A 25,634-nucleotide genomic window follows, 5' to 3' on the forward strand; every position below is an offset into this window, starting at 1 on the left:
TTAATATCTGGCATATAGTTTGTTGAATGCTTAAGTGGTCCATGGGGATCATTTGCAAACTTGATGTACAGAGGAACTTTACAAATGTTCGAGACTAAAGAGGATTTACAAAAAAAAGTAATCCTCCTCAATTCTGGAACAACAAAATACTACACGGAACACATGAGCATTACGCATTTCAATATGTTATAATAATTAAGGACAAACCTCAATTGCATTAGTTGTTAAGTCGTTAAAAAGAAGTACACACACACAATATAATTGTCAGTTTATAAATAAGTAAGTGATAGTACATTTTTTCAAAACAAATCAACCAATTACAATAACAAGAAAACCGAGTTTAACGCTGCACTTGTATCGTTTTTTTATATAATAACAAACGTAGTTTTTATAATACCTGCATTAAATAATAAATACTTTATTTTAAAGACAACCAATAAATTAATATAATAAAAAAATAGTAAATTAAAATACCTAATATATACATGTATATTGTTTATACCAAATAATAAAGTAATAAGTATAAAAAATGATTACAAAGTTTAAGTTTTATCTCCATAAATAAGGAAAGATCGTATTGAGGAAAGGTAGAATACAATGTCGTAATGCAAAATTAAATTAATGGCAAAAATTGTTAAATTAAATATCGTGGCGAAAACAATTAATAAATATTCCCTCAGCGCAACAGTCTTACACTTTCCCTTAAAAATGTCATTCGAAACATTTTGAATTTATTGGTTTCATTTTGTTGTCTGTATCTTAATACCATCTAAAAAATCATTTTAGACCTGTTTCCAAAATGTGTATCTCAAGGGATATTGAGCTGCATACATAACTCCCTGCGTACTACCAGTATTTACACTGTAGTATTGTGTGTTCTATATTGTACAATTATCACGAAACCCAGACACGGATTTGACAGCTGTATCAGATACGAAATTCCTGGGGAAATCTACATTGGTTTATTACCAGAAGCCGCAGCAAAAGTGAAAAGTCTTCTCTCTGTGGATTACTCACTTAGTAAGAATAAATGTTCCGACTAACCCTGCCTAGTGATCAGATTAAAAATTAAATGATTTTGATGATGCTCGGTAATTCGAAAAAGGATTAAGGTAAAAATCAATATACAGGGTGAGATAAAAAAAACTGCAACAAAGTCAAACGTCGATTTGGAAAATAAGTTTTCCTGTTAATTCTGTCCAAAACGTACAATTATGAAAATAAAATTTAAAAAACCTATGTGTTTTTCTCTTAATAAAGTTCATGGTATAATTAAGAAGGTAAAGTGATAGGGCTACCAGCTGATTACATTTTTTATTTATTTGAAAAATAAAAACATTTTATTTTCAAAATCAATGATTGGAACCCGTATTAAATATATACACAATTATATGTATATACACAATTTATAGCGGGGAACCCATTTCTGCCTGTCATTTTTTTTTTTTTTTTTGAAATAAAAAGTCCGCGATAAAATAAGATTTAAATTAATAATATTTTATTGAATAACTAAAACAGCAAATAATTATACACAATATCATAAGAAGTAAAAAGCTATATGTTCGGCCGGGCCAAACTTTGAATACACTCACCATGTGGAACGAATTTGGCAATTTTCAAACAAAACAAAAACCGTTAAAATCTTAAAAATACCTAATGTAGCTGTCATATTAGGGTCTGAACGACGACGTGGACCTGCATAGGCAATTTCTGTCATAAGTCATTACAATATTCAAATGCGAAACTTGAAAAAAATTCGGTGAATAAAATCATCAATATAGCGAGGTTCTATTATATGGGAGCTACACCAAAATGTGGACCTGCACAGACAATTTTCTGCCTTAGGTTGCAGTATTCATTACGAACTTCAAATACCAAATTTGAAACAATTCCAGTGAATAATATCGCTAAAATCATTAAAATACCGAATATAGGGAGACACCGTTATATGGGGGCTATACGAAGACGTGGACATGCACAGACAATTTTCTGTCATAGGCTGTAGTCATTCATTACGAACTTAAAATACCAAATTTGACACAATTCTGGTGAATAATGTCGCTAAATTCATCAAAATACCGAATATCGGGAGGTAACGTTATATGGGAGCGATACCAACACGTGGACCTACATGACCTATTTTCAATACCAAAAGTCCTGCAGACATTATTTATATTTGAGTAAAATTTTATCAATCTACTTTATTTCGTTCGGAGTAATTTCCACAGACGGATAGACGGACGGACATCACTAAATAGAATTTTATGCTGATACATTTCGTACTGGTTGAGAATAACATTGCGTTATGCTAACTATAACTAGAATGTAAAAAGATTAATAATTTAGTACAAAAGTTACATTAGTATCCATTAGGGAAAATTTAACATTTCTGGCTTGCCATCAAATATTGAAATAAACATCTGTCTTTTGTTTATCTTTTTTGATTACGCTTGAACATCTCGAGGTATAAGGTATGTACAATAACACAACTTTTTTTTTACAAAATGTTCGATATATCCATGGTTCAATAAAAAAGGTTGCTCAACTTCAAAGAAACTAGAAAAATGCAACTCTGTGCTGGAGTCTTATTGTGTCAAATAGACTTTCAAATATACAACAATTGGTTTTGATTACTTCTCACTTTTTAACAAAATTCTTATATTGGGGAAAACCCAAAAAAACGAAACAAGAATGGAATTTTGGGGTTATTCCACAGGATTGAATCTAAAATAGTGGGGCAATACAGTTATATCCTATAATTTTACAATGTGTTGCCCATCAACGCGGAAAATATGCATTAATATACACATACACAAAATATGTATATGTTTTGAGAGAATAAGGGCAGAAAAAAATTGTATTTGGGGGCTGGCTTTGTTATACCTTCTGTAATTGTGCCATGGATATATCTAAAGTCCAATAATGCCAATGGGAGTCTGCAAACCCTTACTGGAGATTTTTGTCAGAGGGAATAATTTAGTACCTTAGCAGATTGAAAATAACCTGCATTGTGACCTAGGTGAAAATGTTTATTCATTTTTGGTAGTTTTTAATTTTTTTTCCAGAATTTTCGATATCGTAAAGGGAAAATTGGTTAGCAGTTCTCGAACACAAGCAAATTTAGAATACCCAGTGGATTTAAATTGACATGTACTTGCATCTTTACAGTTTAGATTGCGACGTGAAAGTTATCGTACACACCTCAAACGGCTGAACAAAAACAATGGTTGTTAAAATGAAAAAAAAAAAAAAAAACTGATCAAATAAAGCTTTTTTATATTTAAATATGTTTTACTTAAAACCTACTCAAACTAATTTTACTAAACCTAATCGCCACAATTCGGTAGGTCTTATCAATTCTTATATTGATATGGGAAGCCCTACATGACTTACTTTGTCCCTTCATTCGAGTGCTCTTGGTTGCTAACTGAGCGCATCGATATCTGTGCGTACGTGGGTCATAACCTATATTATCGTACAGAGGCACGCAACAGCAGACGAGATCGCTGAATTGTACACACGAGGCGGCGGCGGAAAAACTGATAATTAAGAATATTTAATTTGATTTGCTGAATTGTCCTGTCTCCTAACATCCAAAGGTATGTACAACAAGTAAAAAAACATTAAGTTCGGACGTTCCGAACTTTGAAGGAAACATTAGAACCCATTATGACCCACAAATACCAATTTTTAGACATACTCGTGGGGGAATGTGCAAAAATCGTCAAAATATCGAATATCGAGACGTACCGCTATATGGGGCTATTCAAAAACGTGAACGTATACATACAATGTTTCGCCAACGGAGCTAGTACTCATTAGGACACACCAAAACCAATTGCAAAAAATGTGGCAAAAATCATCAAAATACAGAATATCGGGAGGTACCGTTATATGGGAGCTATACAATGTTTCGCCACACGAACTAGGACCCCTTATGACCTACAAATACCAATTTTCAGACAAATCCATGAATAAATGTGGCAAAAACCATCAAAATACCGAATATCGGAAGGTACCGTTATATGGGCGCTATACACAACGAGGACCTATATATGCAATGTTTCGCCAACGGAGCTAGACAAATCCGCGAAAAAATCATCAAAATACCAAAAAATCGGGAGGAACCGTTATATGGGGGCTATACCAAAGCGTGGATCCATACATACAATATTTCGCCACACGAGCTAGAACCCATTATAACCTACAAATACCAATTTTTAGACAAATCCGCCAAAAAATTTGGTCGAAAATCATCAAAATACCGAATATCGGGAGGTACAGCTATATGGGGGCTACACCAAAGCGTGGACCCATACATACAATATTTCGCCACACGAACTAGGACCCCTTATGACCTACAAATACCAATTTTCAGACAAATCCGTGAAAAAATGTGGCAAAAATCATCAAAATACCGAATATCGGGAGGTACCGTTATATGGGGACTATATCAAAACGTGAACCGATATATCTCATTTTCAATACCAACCATCCTAGACACAATACAAATTGTTCTGCTAAATTTTGACGCTCTACGTCAAAAATATGGGCTGTATCGTGATTTCAACAGACAGACGGACAGACAGCCGAACTTCGTTAAGTCGATTTAGAATTTTATGCTGATTATGAAAATATATACTTTATGGGGTCTACGAGGAATATTTAGGGATGTTACAAACGGAATGGCAAAGTTAATATACCCTCCTTTCCAAGGTGGAGGGTATAAAAATGTGCAATAGCAATAAATTTTACCATAAACAATTATGAAACACTCGGCTACACGAATGAGGTTGTCTTCTAAACTCAAAGCTTATTAAAAAGGATTGGAAACGCAATCCTAGGAAGAAGAAAAAATAGGTTAGATAAGTAATTTATCATATTTCATTAAGAGATTTTTTCAGTCGTAATCCTAATCAACCCACTGTTACCATAGAATTTTAATGAAGTCTCTCTGCTGCTCTCTCTCTCTATTGCTCTCTCTTTCATAACCTCTTTTCTGAAACAATGCCGTTTGTTTACATTTTCTTTACTCATTTATTAAACAAAAAAAAACTTGGTTAAAAAAACAACAAGGTTTGAGTTCAACTCTTTGATAGATTTTTCTACCTACCTGTTTGCCGAGATTGAGTTGAATTAATCCAAAGCCACCGTATGAATGTGATGAACAAACAAAAATGCTATGGTGTGATTCACTCGAAACAGATTTTAAAATGTCATAATTTTTTTATTGTACATTTTGGTGTGTCTGCTGCTCTTCGAGGTAATCTTGGCCACTAAGCAAAACACCGAAACACACATGCATTTCCAAGCAACAACTTGGAATAAAACCAAGCATTTCAGTCGCATAATTGAAGTGGCGAAGCTCGGTACTACATTGTTTTGGCATAGCCGCTCCTCATTCGCCGTTACAGACGCAAAGAAGATTGACGCGATCGTACGATTAAAACGCGTGTTTTATACAAGTGCAACGGACAAGGAACAACAAAAACCTTTGAATTCCACTCAAACTATTAGCCGCAGTGAAGTGAACTTACAACAATAATAACAAAGAAATTTCATTAAATTACAAAAAAAAGTTTCCGACAAGAGGGCAGAACGGCAAGCAAATATAATAATAAAAATTGTTAATTAAATACGTTTCTTTAAGTGAAGTGGATTTGTATTTTCCTTTTTAATTTGTCATCGCGATGAATACATTGAGAGGGGATATCAATCATAATGGTGAGTATAGGGTTATACACACATAACTACAAGCTGTAGTAATTGCATGAACACACATATCTTCAGATTGTGTTGATTCTTCAAGGGAATGACAGTTGAACCTCGATAATCTGCAACCTGATAAAAACAAACAAGCTTCATTTACACCGAACATGTTTTCAAAAATCGCGTTATTTTAATTGTTAATTCCCTTGATTATGACGAATCTTTGTAAGTCTTGTAATTTTGGTGCCGTCGGTGTAAAGCCGGCTTCAGCTTTACTGGCTCTCATTACAGGGTGAAATAAAAAAAAAACTGCAACAAAGTCCATTTTTACATTTTTATACCCTCCACCTTGGAAAGGGTCCTAGTTCGTGTGACGAAAGATAGATATGTATAGGTCCACGCTTTGATATAGACCCCATATAACGGTACCTCCCGATATTCGGTATTTTGATGATTTTTGCCACATTTCTTCGCGGATTTGTCTAAAAATTGGTATTTGTGTGTCCTAATGGGTTCAAGCTCCGTTGGCGAACCACATAGTATATATAGGTTCACGCTTTGGTATAGACCCCATATAATGGTACCTCCCCATATTCGGTATTTTGATAATTTTTGCCACATTTTCACACAGATTTGTCTGAAAATTGGTATCTGTAGGTCATAATAGGTCCTTGTTCGTGTGGCGAAATATAGTATGTTTAGGTCCACGCTTTGGTATAGACCCCATATAACGATACCTCCTGATATTCGGTATTTTGACGATTTTTGCCACATTTTTACACGGATTTGTCTGAAAATTGGTATTTGTAGGTCATAATAGGTCCTAGTTCGTGTGGCGAAACATAGTATGTATAGGTCCACGCTTTGGTATAGGCCCCATATAACGGTACTTCCCGATATTCGGTATTTGTGGATCATAATGGAACCCATTGCTTGCTTCACCCTAACGTGGAGAGTATTATAAGTTCGGCTCGGCCGAAGTTAATGTTTTTACTTGCTTTATTTTAAATTTTATTGAATGAAAGCAAAAAATGTCGGAAATAGTATCAAAAATGGCCTTCAAACGGCCAATGAAACCGTCACACCCTGTCCGAATGTTGCTCTGCGGTATTTTGGTTCATTCAAACGCTTGCTTGAGGTGATCGAAACTTTGGTATTTTTTAGTGCCAACCTTGCTTTCCAAAACAATGCAGAGACAATATAAATAATATAAGACACAATATCCGGAGATTTTGGTGGCCATTGTGCGCTGCGAAATGATCTCATATTGTAACCATTCTTGGGTGGCGCGGGCTGAGTCCTGTTGGAATGGCCAAGGTATGTGGCCTAAATGTTTGCGTGCCCAAGGCTTTAATACACCCTACAGAATATTTTCGCGATAATATTCGGTATTAATTCTGATGCCACGGTCGACAAATACGAGCGGAGAGCGACCATCGGCGGCCCACATCATCACCATGGCCGGCGCTTGAGTTCTGATGGGCAACCGAAGGTGCACATTTTCAGCTGACCACTTTGGCAAGTAAACACGAACATTTGGTTTGTTTTCTCATCGGAGAAAACCAAATTCGGCAATTCACCACTTTCGGCCAAGCGAAGCAACTCTTTAGCTCTTTTGAGTCTATTTTCTTTCTGTTGCGGTGTAAGTTCTTGTACTTTTTGGAATTTCAATGGCTTTTAACCCGAGCTCATTTTTCAATATTAGCCGAATGGAATATTGCGATATTTTCAGCTCATGAGCCATTTTTCGGCTTTGTCATATTTATATGATAAATTAATTGTCAGTGTAATCTGAAACGTATTCACCTTATCAGCTACATCATCACAGCAATTATTTTTATTATCAGATGGAACATCTATCTACGTATTTCTTTATTTACAAAATAATAAGCACATGATTTTACAATAACAACTTACAAAAATCTGTAATACTTTAACAGATAAGTAATTATCATTATATGTATGTATAAATTTTAATATATATTTAAATACTGTTAAATAAAACACCTTAATACATACAGTGTTTTCATTCATCTTTTGCGGGTTTTCTTACTGATTTAAAAAATGAGGAAAAATGTCAAATTAATGAGAAAAAAATAGGTATGACAGGAATTGTCCAGTTACTTCTTTCTGAGAGAGAGAGAGAGAGTGACGTAGTTTTATTCTCTTTTGCAAGAAAACTGTGAAAAGTAAACAGACGGAATTCCTGCAAAAACTTGCAAGCAATCAGCTGATTTATTAAAACAAAGCAATTTGTCCACAAATAAAAGAAATTAAGAACACAAAAATTAAAAATGAATCGAAGCAACAAAACCAGGGTAGAATGAAGAAGGTAAAGTCATGCAATCATATGTTTTCAATTTTTTTCAAAATTATTCATTCGACAACAACTCATTGCCAAAATTTTTATTTATAAATTCATTTTTTATTCATTAAAATTTGACAAGGTAAATTACAGAAGTTCATAGATGGATAGTCTTTACATTCCCGGAAGGAGAAAAAGAAGAGTTGCAAGTGATTGCAAGAAGAAATTTTTCCAGCAAGAACTCGAAAACTTTCAGTGAAAGAACTGTCAAAATTGTTCTCTCAAATCGCTTTCTTTTGTGTTAACAGACAACTTTCATTAAAAATGTGCAAAATTTGTTACAAATTTTAGGATAACCAGACACACCTATTGTTACATGTAATATTGAATAATTCTGTCAGTAAGCGGTCTGTTGTATTTCAGCAGCTGTACGACCCTGTTTTACCTCCTTTTTGCACCATGGAGTATAAAGTCGTTGCTATTATCAAGAAACGGTATACAAGTCTTTTTTATACAAAAAAATTTATTATATTCATATAATAATTTGTTGTGGAAAAAATCTCTATTCAACACTGTTGCTATAGAGATTTTTTTCTATCAATGAATAATTTATATTTCCTTTTACTCGTCTTCATTTATTTAGTATATGTATGCATATCTTATTTGAAACCATGACCTCTAATGCATAAATTATTGGAAATTTTATCAAACACATATTATTAATATTGTTTGTGTCATATGAGTCATGCAGAAAATAGAGATGCATAAATTTGCGAGTATGTGCGTGCCAGTTATATGCTTTTATATATTATGGAATTTTTTTGTCAAAATTTCATCTAAACCATGGCATAATTATAGAAGGTAGAACAAAGCTACCTTCTGTCAAATAATATACAAAGTTTGTATATAGGGGTTGAGATGAAAAAACTGCATCCAACTTCAGACTGCTGTCATTTCTAAGCCGCTCGTCTGACAGCTGTTAAAATTATTCCAGTGATAGCTCATTATATGAGAATTTTCCAGAAAAAAGTTTTTTGTTATGGAATTTAAGCGTGATAGTGTGATTTCTTTAAATTTGGCTGGAACACCCAAGTGGCCATCGTTAGAGCACTCCAGCATTTAAATGTGAATAAATCTTTTGTGTCTCGTAGCATCGCTCGTTGCCGTGATACTGGTAGCGTAGCCCGACGTCAAGGAAGCAGAAATGGTTCGAAGAGTAAAGAAGCGACTTGAAACCCGCGTCACAATGGCCGAAAAATGGCTCGTGAGCTGAGCAAATTGCAATATTTCATTCGGAAAATATTGGAGAATGAGTTCGGGGTAAAGCCATTGAAATTCCAAAAAGTGCAAGAACTTACACCGCAACAGAAAGAAAAAAATACTCAAACGAGATAAAGAGTTGCTTCACTTGGCCGAAAGTGGTGAATTGCTTAATTTGGTTTTCTCCGATGAGAAAACATTCGTTGTCCAGCAGTTTGTAAACAAACAAAATGATCGTGTTTACTTGCCAAAGAGGTCAGCTGAAAATGTGCACCTTCGGTTGGCCACCAGAACTCAAGCGCCGGCCATGGTAATGGTGTGGGCCGCCATAACAGCCGATGGTCGCTCTCCGCTCGTATACATCGACTGTGGCGTCAGAATAACTGCCGAATATTATCGCGAAAATATTCTGGAGGGTGTATTACTAAAGCCGCAGACCAACAGGACTCCATCCAGCACCGTCACACTCAGCACGCGCCACCCAAAATACAAAATGAGCTTCCTAACTTCATTTCCAGCGCAAAAATCTCTGGATACCAATCCGTTGGACTATTGTGTCTGGAGTATTTTGGAACGCAAGGTTGGCACCAAAAAATACCAAAGTGTCGATCACCTCAAGCAAGCGCTTTACCGGGAATGGACCCAAATACTGCAGAGCAACATTCGGGCAGCATGACGGTTTCATTAGCTGTTTGAAGGCCATAACTCGAGCCAAAGATGACCAATTCGAACAAATCGAAACTTATTCTGAAATTTGATGCTATTTCCGACATTGTCTATACTTATTCTTAAATTTGTTGCTATTTCCGACATTTTTTGTTTTCATTCAATGAAATTTCAAAAAAATGTAAAAATTATGGCGTTTGACTTTGTTGCAGTTTTTTCATATTACCCTGTATACATACATATTTCAATTTTTTTTTTAAATGTGTAAATCAACACGTGATGCCTAGCCTCTTTACATTCACAATCGTTGTTTGCGGATTATGTTGCCGTTCATATGTACACAGAGATTAATTCACGTCATTGTGACATTCATGGCAATGAACAGACATCTGACAGCACAAAACCACTATCATTGCAAAATAATTATATTACGGTACAGAAACACCTCATTCAATCCGCTTACACATAAGTATTGTCGAATAGGTCAAACACAGTCACCAACAACAACAAAAATCTGAAAGTAAAGCAAACACAAATTCACGCATAAATTCATAAATTATAAATGTACACGCAATAGCATTCATTATCAAGTTCAAATAGTAAAAGCCGCTGGCCGCTATTGATTTTACGCTCACTCGTTCGCCATTCATTCATACATTTTAAAATAAATGAAAGTTTATCCGTTCTAAATAAGCACGTATGAATACAATATCATTCATTTTAGGTCTATACCGAATGCACGCACTCATGTTGGTCATGTTCGGTTGGAGTGAACATAAGCTCAGGTTTTTGGCAGCATTTCTAAGTTTTTACTTCTTTTTAGATGCGGAAGTGCCCTTAACAAATTGTTGTTGCCAACGAGTGTATTGATAAGTAAGAGGTCAATTCAGTCAAAGCGAGACTTTTAATACGCTGCCAGATGGTATAATAAAAACATATTGCAGAACCATAAGCTGATTTCAGTTTTTTTCTGAATGTAATTAGGTCTGTCTGGTAACTTTTCCTGCAGTTCCTTTCTGTCTGCGTTATGCAGTTTTATGCTCTTTTCCAATAAGACTATGAAAAGTAAACGGACAGAAACCCTACATAAACTTGCAAGCAATCAGTTGATTTGGCAAAACGTAGCAACTTGTCCGCCATAGAAAAAATGACGCATTCGAAAATTAAGAATGAGACAAAAAATGCCAAAAAAAAAACTGTAAGTTCTTTTAATACCCTCCACCATTTGGCATAAATTTGCCAATTTCCAAAAAAAAAATTAAACCGTTAAAAATTCTGTTAAAATCTTAAAAATACCTAATGCCTATACGACGACGTGGACCTGCATAGGCAACTTTTGTCATAAGTTATTACAATATTTAAATGCGAAACTTGAGACGTGAACCTGAACAGGCAATTTTCTGGCACGTGATGAAGTATTAATTATGAACTTCACATGCGAAATTTGAAACAATTCCCGTAAATAATATCGCTAAAATCATCCAAATACCGAATATCGGGGGTACCGTTATATGGGGGCTATATGAAGACGTGGACCTGCACAGATAATTTTCTGTCTTAGGCTGTAGTATCCATTACGAAGTTCAAATGCCAAATTCGAAACAATTCCGGTGAATAATGTCGCTAAAATCATCAAAATACCGAATATCGGGATGTACCGTTATATGGGGGCTATATGATAACTTGGACATATATGGCCCATTTACGAACTTAACCTGCCTACTGGCAAAATATACATGTGTGCAAAATTTTAGCCTTCTATCTCAATTTGTTCGAAAAATAGCGGGATTAGAGCGTGATACAGACAGACAGACGGACATGGCTAAATCGTCTTCGAATTTTATGCTGATGAAGAATATATAAACTTTGTGGGGACTAAAATGTATATTTCGAAGAGTTACACACGGAATGACAAAAAAACAATTAGGCTTGTAATTTTCAAAAAGAAAGTGTTTTAAAATGTTACTGGAAGCATAGACAAATTAAGATATAGACAACGAAAAGTTAGTTTTGTCTTTTTATCCAGGTGGCTCTCATCATGTTTTGCATAGTCAACATGCTGATTTACGCGTTCAACCCACTCGACATCGAAAACATATTTTATCGTTTTTCAAGAATTTCACTTTATTATTCCGGAATTTTTTGATATCATCACGTACTTTTCACATTTCTTTTATTATGGAACAATTTTCAACTGACAAATATCTTACAGTTTTTGTTATTTTTAACGTTTTAGAATTGAGTGACTTCAATATTCCCACTCAAACCCCTGAAACGATATAGACGACATCTGCTGATTCGATTTTTTCGAAGATAAACGGTGAGAGCATTTCGTTGTCTATATCTTAATTTGTCTATGCTGGAAGTCGTCTGTTCTTCAAAAAGAGAGAGAGAAAATGTTGACAGTCACTTCACTGAGAGTTTGCAAATTCTTGCTGGACAAATTCCTTCTTGCAATCACTTGCAACTCTTTTTCTTTAATTTATCGACATTCAATCAGGTGTTTTCTATTGCTTTTTTTATTCCTTTTTGTGCTTTTAATTTGGAAATATTTTTTTTATGGAATTAGCAAGACTAATTCATGGTAGAACTAAGAAGGTAAAGTCATGTAATCATATGTTTACAATTTTTTCAAATGTATACATTTGACAACATCTCATTGTCAAAATTAAATCCATTGTATACACACAAAATCAGAGATGGGAAATGTTTTTATGCATTGAAATCTGACAAGGTAAATAACAGATAATGCAGAGCTGGAAATGCTTATTTAAAATGAGGTTACCTTTATTTCATTGTACCATGGACTAATTGTTTTTGGAAAACAACTTTATAAAATGTGAAAAACGTAAACATTAATATGTAATAAGAAAATAAAAGACTATTTCGAACATTTTTAGACAAACGCCTTTAGCAACACGTTTAAATGATTCCGGGGAACACATCAAATCTATCGTTCTTTTATTGCTCATATTCGCATTTTATTGTTAATTTCCTTTTTATTTATAAAAATTGTAAAATGGGTGGTGATTTCTTTCTTTTAATTCTTTTCTGTCTGTTTACTTTTCGCATTTTCCTTGCAAAAGAGAATAAAACGACCTTACTCTTTCAGAAAGATGTTGCAGGAATGGTAACCAGACACACCTAATCTTGGTAGAAGAATACCGATAGTCGCATCGACACCACTGCTTGGACAATGAACTGTCAGATCAATTTTGCAATTGAAATTTTTGAATACAAAATTTTTCAAATTTGTAAAAATTGTTAAAAAATGCATATCATAACTATCTCCAATGGACATTATATAGAATTACATATACAAATATACTTATTTTTGGAGAAACATTTAAAAATGTTTGATATATCAATGTTCCTAAGCGTTGATACATCTACCTGTATTCTTCTACCATGTTATTAATAAATCATCAGTGTTGCATTTCCATATTTAATCATACAAAAGCAACTGTAACAATGATGAGATGAAATTCTACATTTTTACCACTCAAGTAATAGATACCAAAAATACCAACACCTAATCCTCCACTCTCCCATATTGCACAATATTATTATTATTGTTATTAGAGACAAACAGAACTTTATTAGCTTAACAAATGCCACAAGGACGTCACAAAAATACCTGTATGCATTTGCCTATTTAAAAATGTGGACTTTAATGTGTTTTGAATTCAATTATTGCAAAATAATGCTGGTATAGTACAACTACATAGATAAAAAACGGCGTAAATATGAATACGTAATATAAATATTAATTCTATTGTTAGTAAAACTTGACTTTAGAGAGCGCCTATTTCCGTAGGTAAACAATGAAAAATGTATCGCGTGATCTTCACCACACGTTTGCCATTAGTAACTCAATATAATACAGTGAGCTTTGAAAAAAAGTAAATGAAATAATTTCAACAGGGAAAGTCTAATGCTATGTTTACGTTAGAGTTTTTTTGCAGGGTTAACCTACTTTAAGAGGATTTATTTGAAGTATAAGTAATGGATACGACAATTTTAATCCAAATCCAGTGGGTTAACCCATTTATATGTAAACGTACTGTAAAGGTGAAATAAATAAAGCGCTTATTTGGCTGGCATAAGTCATCGGCTGGCTTCTTCGAAAATTAACAAAAGGGCATAGGGCTAAAATCGAACTAAGTCAACCTAAAACTCTTTTGCTCCTCTTCGAAGAAGCCAGCCAATGACTTAAGCCAGCAAAATAAGCGCTTTATTTATTCCCACCTTAAGATTTAGTCGAACACATTCTGTTTTTTTTTTTACTTACTCCGGAATCATGATTTAAGCTATTTGTTTTAGCTTTTAGGCCTTGCAGCACTACTCAATTTGTTTATAATGTCAATTGCTGTTAAACATCATTTTCATCATGCGTATTTAGTTACATATTTTAAAAGAATGTAAGGGAAGCACTTGAATACAGCTGACGATGACGTCAAGGAAGTTGACAGAAGAAAACAGCAACATCAGCATAAATGGTTCGAACTGAACATATCGCAATATTCCATTCGGCAAATATTGAAAAATGAGCTCGGGGTAAAGGCATTAAAATTCCAAAAAGTGCAAGAAATTACACCGCAACAGAAAGAAAATAGACTCAAATTAGGTAAAAATTTGCTTCGCTTAGCCGAAAGTGGTGAACTGCCGAATTTGGTTTTCTCCGATGAGAAAACATTCGTTGTAAAACAAAAACAAAATGCTCGTGTTTACTTGCCAAAGAGGTCAGCTGAAAATGTCGACATTCGGTTGGCCACCAGAACTCAAGCGCCGGCCATGGTGATGGTGTGGACCGTCATAACAGCCGATGATCGCTCTCCGCTCGTATTTATCGACCGTGGCATCAAAACAAATGCCGAATACTATTTTCGAAAATATTCTGGGGGTGTATTAAAGCCTTGGCCTTGCAAACATTTTCGCCGCAGACCTTGGATATTCCAACAGGACTTAGCACGGGCCACCCAAGAATGGTTACAAGATGAGGTTCCTCGCTTCATTTCCTGTGCATAATGGTATGATTGGTACTAAAAAATACCATAGTGTCGATCACCTCAAGCAAGCGCTTCGTCGGGAATGGGCTAAAATAACGCAGAGCAACATTCGGGCAGCGTGTGACGGTTTCATGGCCGTTTGAAGGCCATAATTCGTGCCAAAGGTGACCAATTCGAACCAATTTTAACTTACTCTAAAATTTGATGCTATTTCCGATATTTTTTTGCTTTCATTTAATAAAATTTAAAAAACAAATGAAAAAATTATGGCGCTTGACTTTGTTGCAGTTATTTTAATTTCATCCTGTATTTCCGTACACTCCCAAGTCGCACACCATTTACTCGAATTGTTTCAAATTTCGTGCTCGATGTTTGTAGTTATGTTCCAGTCCTTTTTTTAGTAATAAAACTAGCAGAAGAGAGAACAGTGCGAAATTTCATTCTCATTTAGGTGTGCTCAAAAAATAAGAGAACGGAAAATTAGCAGAAATGCGAAAAATGTCAAAATTCCAAAAGCAGTCTAAATCGGACTGGCGAAACCTTAATGAAAAGGATGACAACATTTAAAAAATGAGTATTGAAGACGATAAGTTAAAATTAATAATCTCTAACAATAATAATTAATAATCTGATTCCGATTCAGCCAGTCCTCTTCACTGCTGGAATCATCGAAAAGTGAATACATCAGTTGCTCTATATTTTCTCTTTTTGTTTTTTGCACGACAAATATTAGTTTTTCCTTTAGTTTTTAAGTTGATCATTTTCTTTATCTTTGTTGTGATGCGCGAACATTGAAATGTATCAATATATTTTTCGACCTTGTTAGCCCTGCCAATTAAATGTCAAATTTACAATATGCACATTTCTGCTCGGCCAAATTCATGTAGCTAAAACAAGCAGAAATGTGCACCACTCAGCGCCATTTTTTCTCGAGAGAGTTGCAAATTTTGCTAGTTTTTGAAGTACGGGAACGCGTTGTAGCAGAATTAGTACTAATTTGTAGGTTCTGGAACACAACTTGTAATGGGTAATGGAAGAATATAGGTAGACGCGTCGACACAGCTGCTGGGACAATGGACTGTCAAACCAATTTTGGAATTGAAAATGTTGAATGAAAAATTATTTAAATTTGTAAAAATTGTTGAAAAACGCGAATTATAATAGCCTCCGAATGACGTAGTATAAGAAAACATATAAAAATCTACTTATATTTGAAAAGAACATTCACATTTTTTTTGACATATCAATGCTCCCAAGCGTTGATGCATCTACCTGTATTCTTCTGCCATGAGCCTATGTCTAAAAAATTCGTATGCAGCAGATCCATGTCTTCTTATATCTCCCATATAACGGTACCTCCCTTTATTCGGTATTTTTGATGATTTTTAAGTTTCGAATTTAAAAATCTTAATGGGTAGTATAGCCTATGACAAAAAATGACTTATGCTGGTTCACGTCTTCGTATAACCCCCGCATAACGGTCATCATTTAAACCGTTTTTTTTTTTTTTTTTTTGGAATTTCTCTTTTTGACTATTTTTTGCATTATCTTTGGGTCTGTATGTATACGCAAACAAACATTAAGGGCTAAGTACATAAGAAGCTTGAAGTCATGGCACGGCCTATTTTGTGACATTTCACAAAGGAATTACAGAGCCGCACTAAAATGCTGCCGTCGTTTTTCATTATAATTTGGCATTAATATGCCTAGCCATGACTTCAAGCTTTTTATGTATTTGCAGCCTTTATACCATTCTTCAATAGTTTATTATTTTTTGTCTAGTGTAAATGCACTATTAGTTTGACCATTCCTAATCACTGTGTACAGTACTTGGTTTTACAAAAATCAACTCTGTATCTGTAAACCTTTATGGCAATTCCGCAATTGTCGTTCAGCAATATTCAAATAAGAACAAATCAAGTTCCGAGTTTAATTGTGTAACACCCTGTACAAATTTACATGCTTATTACTCATATCTACGCTATTCGCTTGCCATAAATATGTAGTTGCATTTTAGATGCACGGAACCATACGAGTGTTTAGATACTTGAATTAATTGTCATGCCATTTGCTGATACCTATCGGAATATACCTAAGTTTGCACTCAAAAATGAATGCATTTTCTCCCATTTATGCGATCGTAAGCAGGGGGGGGGGGGTCGGAAGTATCTTCTCAACAAGAGACAAATAATGACAATCAAATATAACAAAAACGTTTATATATTTCCAAGTAATGCTAAGACGAGTTTTTAGTAAGCCCTGCAACCTCGTATGATATAGACAAACGGTCGAAAGACATTGATCGCCAGCAATAAAAGAAAACGAAGAAAACAAAAACAAACACAATATTTAAAAAGTTCAAGGTTAAAGATAATTGTTTAAACATCATTCATTATAACTCTCCATTATTAGCATCTGCAATTTGGCTATTTATTAACTTTTTGTTTCTTTCCCCCCTGGGTTTTAGGTCACGATCAGGATAATCACGAACTCACCCTGGAGCGCATTATTAAGGCACTGAAATCACCCACCATGGTGTGTGAGGGTACACATTTTGATGGACAAATCCCACATACCTTTGTGATATTTGGTGCCTCCGGTGATTTGGCCAAAAAGAAAATCTATCCCACGCTATGGTGGCTATACCGTGATAATCTATTGCCCAAGCCAACGAAGTTTTGTGGATATGCTCGTTCGAAAATAACATGCGACGATATCAAGAAAGCCTGTGAAAAATATATGAAGGTAGGTACTTCAATAAGGTGAAGAACTGTTATTTGTAAGAGTGACAGAAAAGAGGCTGGTCTCTAAACTTTCAGTTATACATTGAGAGTATTCCTAAAGGTACAAGTACCTAAGAAGCTTGAAGTCATGGCTTGTTGTGATGGCATATTTTGTGACACTTCATAAAGGGATTACAGAGCCGCTCTAAAATCCTGCCGTCGTTTTCCATTATAATTTTATATTTATATGCCTAGCCATGACTTCAAACTTTTTATGTACTTGCACCCTGTTTGTCATGATAATTGTTCGAAGGATACGAAAATGCTGCATCTCATATCTCGCTTTATTTGAGATCAAAATAGTTATCGATTCGTAGAAAATGTCGTAAAACCAAATCCACATTATGGTACGTGTGCACCATACCGGATTTAGCAAAAATAGATGTTCTAACGACTGGATTTATTTTAATCCCGGTGCGGAATCTACATAATAACGGAAATCATCACTGGGTACAGTAAAAGTAAAGCATTAATACTGCGGTACACTCGAAAGTTGCAAATGTTCCCGAAAAGGCGTATTTTATATTTTGCATAGGCGTCCTTTGTACTTTGGCACGAATTATGATCTTCGAACGGCCAATGAAACCGTCACATGCTTCCAGAATGTTGCGTTATTTTAGCCAATTTAGCGCTTGTTTGAGGTGATCGAAACTTTGGTATTTTTTAGTGCCAACCTTGCTTTCCAAAATACTCCAGACACAATAGTCGAACGGATTGGTATCCGGAGATTTTTGTGGCCATTGTGTGTGGAAATGAAGCGAGGAACCTCATTTTTAACCATTCTTGGGTGGCGTGCTGAGTGCGATGAAGCTAGGTCCTGTTGGAATGTCCAAGATCAGCGGCCAAAATGTTTGCGTGTCCAAGGTTTTATTACACCCTCCAGAATATTTTCGCGATAATATTCGGCATTTATTCTGATGCCACGGTCGATTAATACGAGCGGAGAGCGACCATCGGCTGTTATGGCGGCCCCCACCATCACCATGGCCGGCACTTGAGTTCTGGTGGTCAACCGAAGGTGCACATTTTCAGCTGACTTCTTTGCCAAGTAAACACGATCATTTTGTTTGTTTACAAACTGCTGGTCAACGAATGTTTTCTCATCGGAGAAAACCAAATTAGGCGGCTCACCACTTTCGGCCAAGCGAAGCAACTCTTTAGCTCTTTTGAGTCTAATTTCTTTTCTTTTTTTGTCACTTGTGGTTTTCCAGCTAAATATAAAGAAATCACTCTATCACGCTTGAATTTAATCAAATGAGCAGCATTTATATCCTCCTAAGGGTGTATTTAAACACACACGATTATCCCCCGGGATCTAATAAACACAGAAGGTTAATATTTAATAGTATAAAGGAGCTATAACCCGGATTTATTCGATACAAATAACCTAAAATATAAATAAATAAATATTCATGAATATTAGTGCACAATAGGTGTGTCTGGTTAACCTAAAATTTGTAACAATTGTTACAAATCGTTAATGGAACTCGTCTGTTAATACAAAAGATTTGCAAAAGAGAGCGATTTGAGAGAACAATTTTGACAGTTCATTCACTGAGACTTTGCAAATTCTTGCTGGACAAATTTCTTCTTGCATATTTGGGCAAGAAATTTAAAAATAAGTCCAACTGTTTGGTTTTTCGAAACATTTTTTAATTTTTGCGTACTTAATTTCTTTTATCTAAGGACAAATTGCTTTGTTTTGATAAATCAGCTGATGGCTTGCAAGTTTTTGCAGGATTTCCGTCTGTTTACTTTTCACAGTTTTCTTGCAATTTTCTTGCAGAAAGAAGTTGCTGGACAATTCCTGCAGGCAAAGTAACTAGACATACCTAATGTTATGTATACAGGGTAAGATGAAAAAACTGCAACCTATTTCAGACTGCTCTCATTTCTAAGCCACTCGTCCGACAGCTGTTACAATTATTACAGTGACAGCTCATTATATTATTTGCAAGCGTACAAAATCATTTTGGTGAGAATTTTCTATAAAAAAGTTATTCGTGATAGAATTCGAGCGTGATAGTGTGATTTCTTTATATTTGGCTGGAAAACCACAAGTGGCTATCGTTAGAGCACCCCAGCATTTGAATGTGAGTAAATCTTTTGTGTCTCGTACCATCGCTCGTTACTGTGTTACTGGTAGCGTAGCCCGACGTCAAGGTCCACTTCCTAAGAAAGTAAGAAACCGCCAACATCAGTATAAATGGTTCGAAAAGTAAAGAAGCGACTTGATCGAAACCCGCGTCGCAGTGGCCGAAAAATGGCTCGTGAGCTGAACATATCTCAATATTCCATTCGGCAAATATTGAAAAATTAGCTCGGGGTAAAGCCATTGAAATTACAAAACGTGCAAGAACTTACACTGCAACAGAAAGAAAATAGACTCAAAAGAGCTGAAGAGTTGCTTCCTTTGGCCGAAAGTGGTGAACTGCCGAATTTGGTTTTCTCCGATGAGAAAACATTCGTTGTGCAGCAGTTTGTAAACAAACAAAACTTCCAAAAGAGGTCAGCTGAAAATTTGCACCTCCGGTTGGCCACCAGATCTCAAGCGCCGGCCATGGGGATGGTGTGGGCCGCCATAACAGCCGATGGGGGCTCTCCGCTCGTATTAATCGACCGTGGCAGCAGAAAAAATGCCGAATATTATCACGAAAATATTCTGGAGGGTGTATTAAAGCCTTGGGCACGCTAACATTTTGGCCGGAGACCTTGAACATTCCAATAGGACTCAGCACGCGCCACCCAAAAATGGTTACAAAAGGAGGTTCCTCTATCGCCCGATTTACTTTTATTGTGCACCAAACGTGTAATATCAGCCCAAATAGTATGGACTTTTGCACATACGACCAAATTAGGCCTGAAAACAAGTAGGCCAAATTTGATCGAAATCGGTTCAGATATAGCTATAGTTCCATGTATATTGTTCATCCGATTTGTTATTTTTGTCCTCCGCAGCCGTAATATGCACTCTGTAACAACAATTTTTGGGGAAATATATCAAATAGAGCTCAGAAATACATTTGCTAAATTTTATCGAGATCGGTTCAGATTTGGATATAGCTCCCATATATAACTTCGTCCGATTTACCTTTTATTGTGCACCAAATGTCTAATATTTGTCCAAATGGGATGGAATTTGGCACTTACGACCGAATTAAATGTCAAATTTGGTGAAGATCGGTTCAGATATAGCTATAGCTCCTGTTCATCCGATTTGTTATATTTGTTACCCACAGCCGTAATATGCACTCCGTAACAACGATATTCAGGGAAATAGATCAAATACAGCTTAGAAATATCTTTGCCAATTTTATCGAGATCGTTTCAGGTTTGGATATTATAGCTCCCATATATTTATTCACATTTAAATGCTGGAGTGTTCTAACGATAGCCACTTGTGATTTTCCAGCCAAATATTAAAGAAATCACACTATCACGCTTGAAATCCATCGCGGATAACTTTTTTTCTGGGAATTTATCACCAAAATGCTTTTGTACGCTTGTAAACAATATAATGATCTGTCACTGGAATAATTTTAACAGCTGTCGGACGAGTGACTTAGAAATGACAGCAGTCTGTAGTTGGTTGCAGTTTTTTCATCTCACCATGTAAACGTCAAATAAGTCCTCATAAAGTATTATAGACACTTTTTAATTCCTTCACTTTAAGTCGAAAGTGAACGGATCTGAGAATAAAGGTAAGGCTACAAAAGCAGCATGGCTAGGCATGTTAATGTCAAATTATAAGGGGAAACGACGGCAGGATTCGAGTGCGGCTCTGGCATCCTTTTGTGATATGTCACAAAATATGTCATGCGAAGACTTCAAGTTGCCTGTGTACTCTCACCTTAATATTGCCGCGCGCATTCTGCATGCATGCGTTGTTGTCATTAATAGCATCTTCATTGTTTCCAACTCTTGGCCGTAACATTAATTTTCGAAGTGATCACACCACAATCTCAAACAAATGTTACATAAACTTTTGAATTGAACATAGCTACTATGAGCCATTGCTTGCTTTGCTCATTTCTTTTATTTTTGTCGTTTTCTCTTTTCAGGTCCAACCACACGAACAAAAACTTTTCGAAGAGTTTTGGCATTTGAATGAATATGTGTCGGGTAATTATGATGGACGTTTGGGTTATGAAATGCTGCAGCAGCAAATGGAGGCCATGGAAAATAAGGGCATAGCCAATCGCATTTTTTATTTGGCTCTACCACCGTCTGTGTTCAACACCGTCACGGTACAAGTGAAGGAGATATGTTTGTCAAAGAAGTAAGTTGGAAATAAATGAATGAATGGGTATTATTTCATGAAATCTGTTGGCACTAGTGTATATACCGACGGCGAATGAACCCTACATGGGAAAGCTATTGTCACCATAGCATGCAGGTGTACTTTTTAATGTCCCACTTAAAAGTGCATTAACAATTTACATTATTTAGTAAAGCCAGTGGATTTAAATTGCCAACTCCATTCCATGTATGTCAATATAGTCCCCATAAGAGGGTTAACCCGCCATAAGCTCCAACATAAGCATACTATAATATCATCATTCGTTCTTACAAAATAATCAATGGGGTCGAAAAAATCATAACTTTAATCAAGTGGCGCCCAATCGTACGATCGAAAAAATTAACTACACCTTTGTGATATTTAACAAGTAAAAAAGCTGTAAGTTCGGCAGGGCCGTACTGAACTTTGAATACCCTCCGCCATTTGGAACGAATTTGGCAATTTTCAAAAGAAAAAAAAAAATAAAATCCGTTAAAAATTCTGTTAAAATCTTAAAATTACTTAAAATATAGCCGTTATATTAGGGTCTATACAACGACGTGGACCTGCATGGTCAACTTTTGTCATGAGCCATAACAATATTCAAATGCGAAACGTAAAAAAATCGGTGGATAATGTAGCCAAAATTATCAAAATACCGAATATAAGGAGGTACCGTTGTATGGGGCCTATACCAAAACGTGGACCTGCACAGACAATTTTCTGTCACAGGCTGTAGTATACATTACGAACATCAAGTACCAAATTTGAAACATTTCCGGTGAATAATGTCGCTAAAATCAGGAGGTGCTGTTATATGGGAGCTGCACGAAGGCATGGACCTGAAAAGACGATTTTCTATCATAGGCTGTAGTATACATTACGAACTGCAAATATCAAATTTGAAACATTTCCGGTGAATAATGTCGCTAAAATCATCAAAATACCGAATATCGGGAGGTGCTGTTATACGGGAGCTATACGAAGGCATGGACCTGCACTTAGGATTTTCTGCCATAGGCTGTAATATCCATTACGAACATCAAGTACCAAATTTGAAACATTTCCGGTGAATAATGTTCCTAAAATCATCAAAATACCGAATATCGGGAGGCACCGTTATATGGGGGGCTATACGAAGACGTGGACCTGCACATAATATTTTCTGTCTTAGGCTGTAGTATCCATTTCGAACTTCAAACACCAAATTTGAAACAACTTCGGCGAATAATGTCGCTTAAATCATCAAAATACCGAATATCGGGAGGTACCGTTTTATGAGGGCTATACGAAGACGTAGACCTGCACAGACAATTTTCTGTCATAGGTTGTAGTATACATTACGAACTTCAAATACCAAATTTGAAACAATTCCGGTGAATAATGTCGCTAAAATCAACAAAATACCGATAATGGGGTGGTACCATTATAATAGGTGCTATACCAAAGCGTAAACCTACATGACCCATTTTCAGTACATTTACAAAATACATTTGAGTAAAATTTTGTCATTTCATTTGGAAGCTAGAGTCATTTCCACAGACGGATAGATGGACTGATGGACGGACACGCTGCCCGAATGTTGCTCTACGATATTTAGGCCCATTCCCGGTGAAGCGCTTGCTTGAGGTGATCGACACTTTGGTATATTTTAGTGCCAACCTTGCTTTCCAAAATACTCCAGACACAATAGTCCAACGGATTGGTATACGGAACCTCATTTTGTAACCATTCTTGGGTGGCACGTGCTGAGTGCGATGGTGCTGAGTCCTGTTGGAATGTCCAAGGTCTGCGGCCAAAATGTTTTGCTGCACAAGGCTTTAATACACCCTCCAGAATATTTTCGCGATAATATTCTGATGCCACGGTCGATTAATACGAGCAGAGAGCGACCTTCGGCTGTTATGGCGGCTCACACCATCACCATGGCCGGCGCTTGAGTTCTTTCTGGTGGCCAACCGAAGGTGCACATTTTCAGCTGACCTCTTCGGCAAGTAAACGCGATCATTTTGTTTGTTTACAAACCGCTTCACAACGAATGTTTTCTCATCGGAGAAACCCCAAATTCGGCAGTTCACCACTTTCGACCAAGCGAAGCAACTCTTTAGCTCTTTTGAGTCTATTTTTTTCTGTTGCGGTGTAAGTTCTTGCACTTTTTGCAATTTCAATGACTTTACCCCGAGCTCATTTTTCAAAATTTGCCGAATGGAATATTACGATATGTTCAGCTCACGAGCTATTTTTCGGTCACTGCGATGCGGGTTTCGATCAAAACGTTCTTAACGCTTGTAAACAATATAGTTAGCTGTTACTGGAATAATTTTAACAGCTGTCGGACGATTGGCTTAGAAATGACAGCAGTCTGAAGTTGGTTGCGGTTTTTCCATCTCACCCTGTAGTTTCTAGGACATTTGTCCGGCAACACGCTACGCCTTTACTACTTTCATTGCCCACTATTTCTCGTTTTGTTTTTCTAATAATTATCATATATTTTTTCTCTCTTCCTTTCTAGGGGCTGGAATCGTGTTATCATTGAAAAGCCCTTTGGTCGCGATGACGTTTCATCCAAAGAGCTAAGCGATCATTTGGCCTCGCTGTTCCACGAAGACCAAATCTATCGCATTGATCATTATTTGGGCAAGGAGATGGTACAAAATCTAATGACCATACGGTTTGGCAACAAGATTTTGGGCTCGACATGGAATCGCGAGAACATTGCCTCGGTGTTGATCACCTTCAAGGAACCATTTGGCACAGAGGGGCGTGGCGGTTACTTTGATCAATTCGGTATTATACGTGATGTCATGCAAAATCATTTGTTGCAAATTCTCTCATTGGTCGCCATGGAAAAGCCGGTTAGTTGTCACCCAGACGATATTCGTGATGAAAAAGTCAAAGTATTGAAATGTATTCGAGCATTGACACTGGACGATATGGTTTTGGGTCAATACGTTGGCAATCCCGAGGGAACTGGTGAAGCGAAGTTGGGCTATTTAGATGATCCCACCGTCAATCCGGAGTCCACCACACCAACGTATGCCTTGGGCGTGTTGCACATAAACAATGAACGTTGGCAGGGAGTGCCCTTCATTTTGCGTTGCGGCAAAGCACTGAATGAACGTAAGGCTGAAGTTCGTATCCAGTATCAAGATGTACCGGGTGACATTTTTGAGGGTAGTGCCAAACGTAATGAGTTGGTAATACGTGTCCAGCCAGGCGAAGCTTTGTACTTTAAAATGATGACCAAATCGCCGGGCATTACCTTTGACATTGAAGAAACCGAACTGGACTTAACCTATGAACATCGCTATAGAGATTCCTACTTACCAGATGCCTATGAACGTTTAATTCTCGATGTTTTCTGCGGCTCACAAATGCATTTTGTACGGTCGGATGAGTTGCGGGAAGCTTGGCGTATTTTCACACCAATACTCCATCGAATTGAAGATGAGAAAGTTAAACCTATACCTTATATTTATGGATCACGTGGACCCAAGGAGGCTGATCGAAAATTGCATGAAAGTAATTTCTTGTATTACGGTTCATATAAATGGCATGGCAACAATGGTCTAAACAAGACTCAGTAATCATCCCAGCTGGCATGGTATTGCTGTACAAATTTT

General features: G+C 36.2%; 1 protein-coding gene across 3 annotated transcripts; it reads left to right on the top strand.

The window, feature by feature from the left end:
- Positions 1-3,580: 3,580 nt before the first annotated feature.
- Positions 3,581-25,634, top strand: LOC101896233 (glucose-6-phosphate 1-dehydrogenase). Of its 3 annotated transcripts, none has more exons than XM_059118633.1 (4): positions 3,581-3,599; positions 17,417-17,694; positions 21,794-22,011; positions 24,524-25,634. In XM_059118633.1, the coding sequence occupies exons 2-4, from the start codon at positions 17,482-17,484 to the stop codon at positions 25,596-25,598; spliced, it is 1,506 nt and encodes a 501-aa protein (XP_058974616.1). In that variant the 5' UTR covers positions 3,581-3,599; positions 17,417-17,481; the 3' UTR covers positions 25,599-25,634. The 3 variants fall into 3 exon arrangements, with proteins under 3 accessions (XP_058974616.1, XP_005185585.3, XP_011293353.1); XM_005185528.4 differs by lacking the exon at positions 3,581-3,599 and adding an exon at positions 5,523-5,724; XM_011295051.3 differs by lacking the exon at positions 3,581-3,599 and adding an exon at positions 17,155-17,312.

The sequence above is a fragment of the Musca domestica genome, unplaced genomic scaffold (assembly GCF_030504385.1).
Source record: "Musca domestica strain aabys unplaced genomic scaffold, Musca_domestica.polishedcontigs.V.1.1 13, whole genome shotgun sequence".
In the NCBI taxonomy this organism is placed as follows: domain Eukaryota; kingdom Metazoa; phylum Arthropoda; class Insecta; order Diptera; family Muscidae; genus Musca; species Musca domestica.

What these genes read in the sequence shown, in the direction of transcription:
- LOC101896233 (XM_005185528.4), top strand. Translation starts at nt 5,691, where the DNA reads ATGAATACATTGAGAGGGGATATCAATCATAATG. An exon ending in AGGGGATATCAATCATAATG is followed by an intron (nt 5,725 to 17,416) that starts GTGAGTATAGGG and finishes CCTGGGTTTTAG; the next exon opens with GTCACGATCAGGATAATCAC. An exon ending in GAGATATGTTTGTCAAAGAA is followed by an intron (nt 22,012 to 24,523) that starts GTAAGTTGGAAA and finishes CTTCCTTTCTAG; the next exon opens with GGGCTGGAATCGTGTTATCA.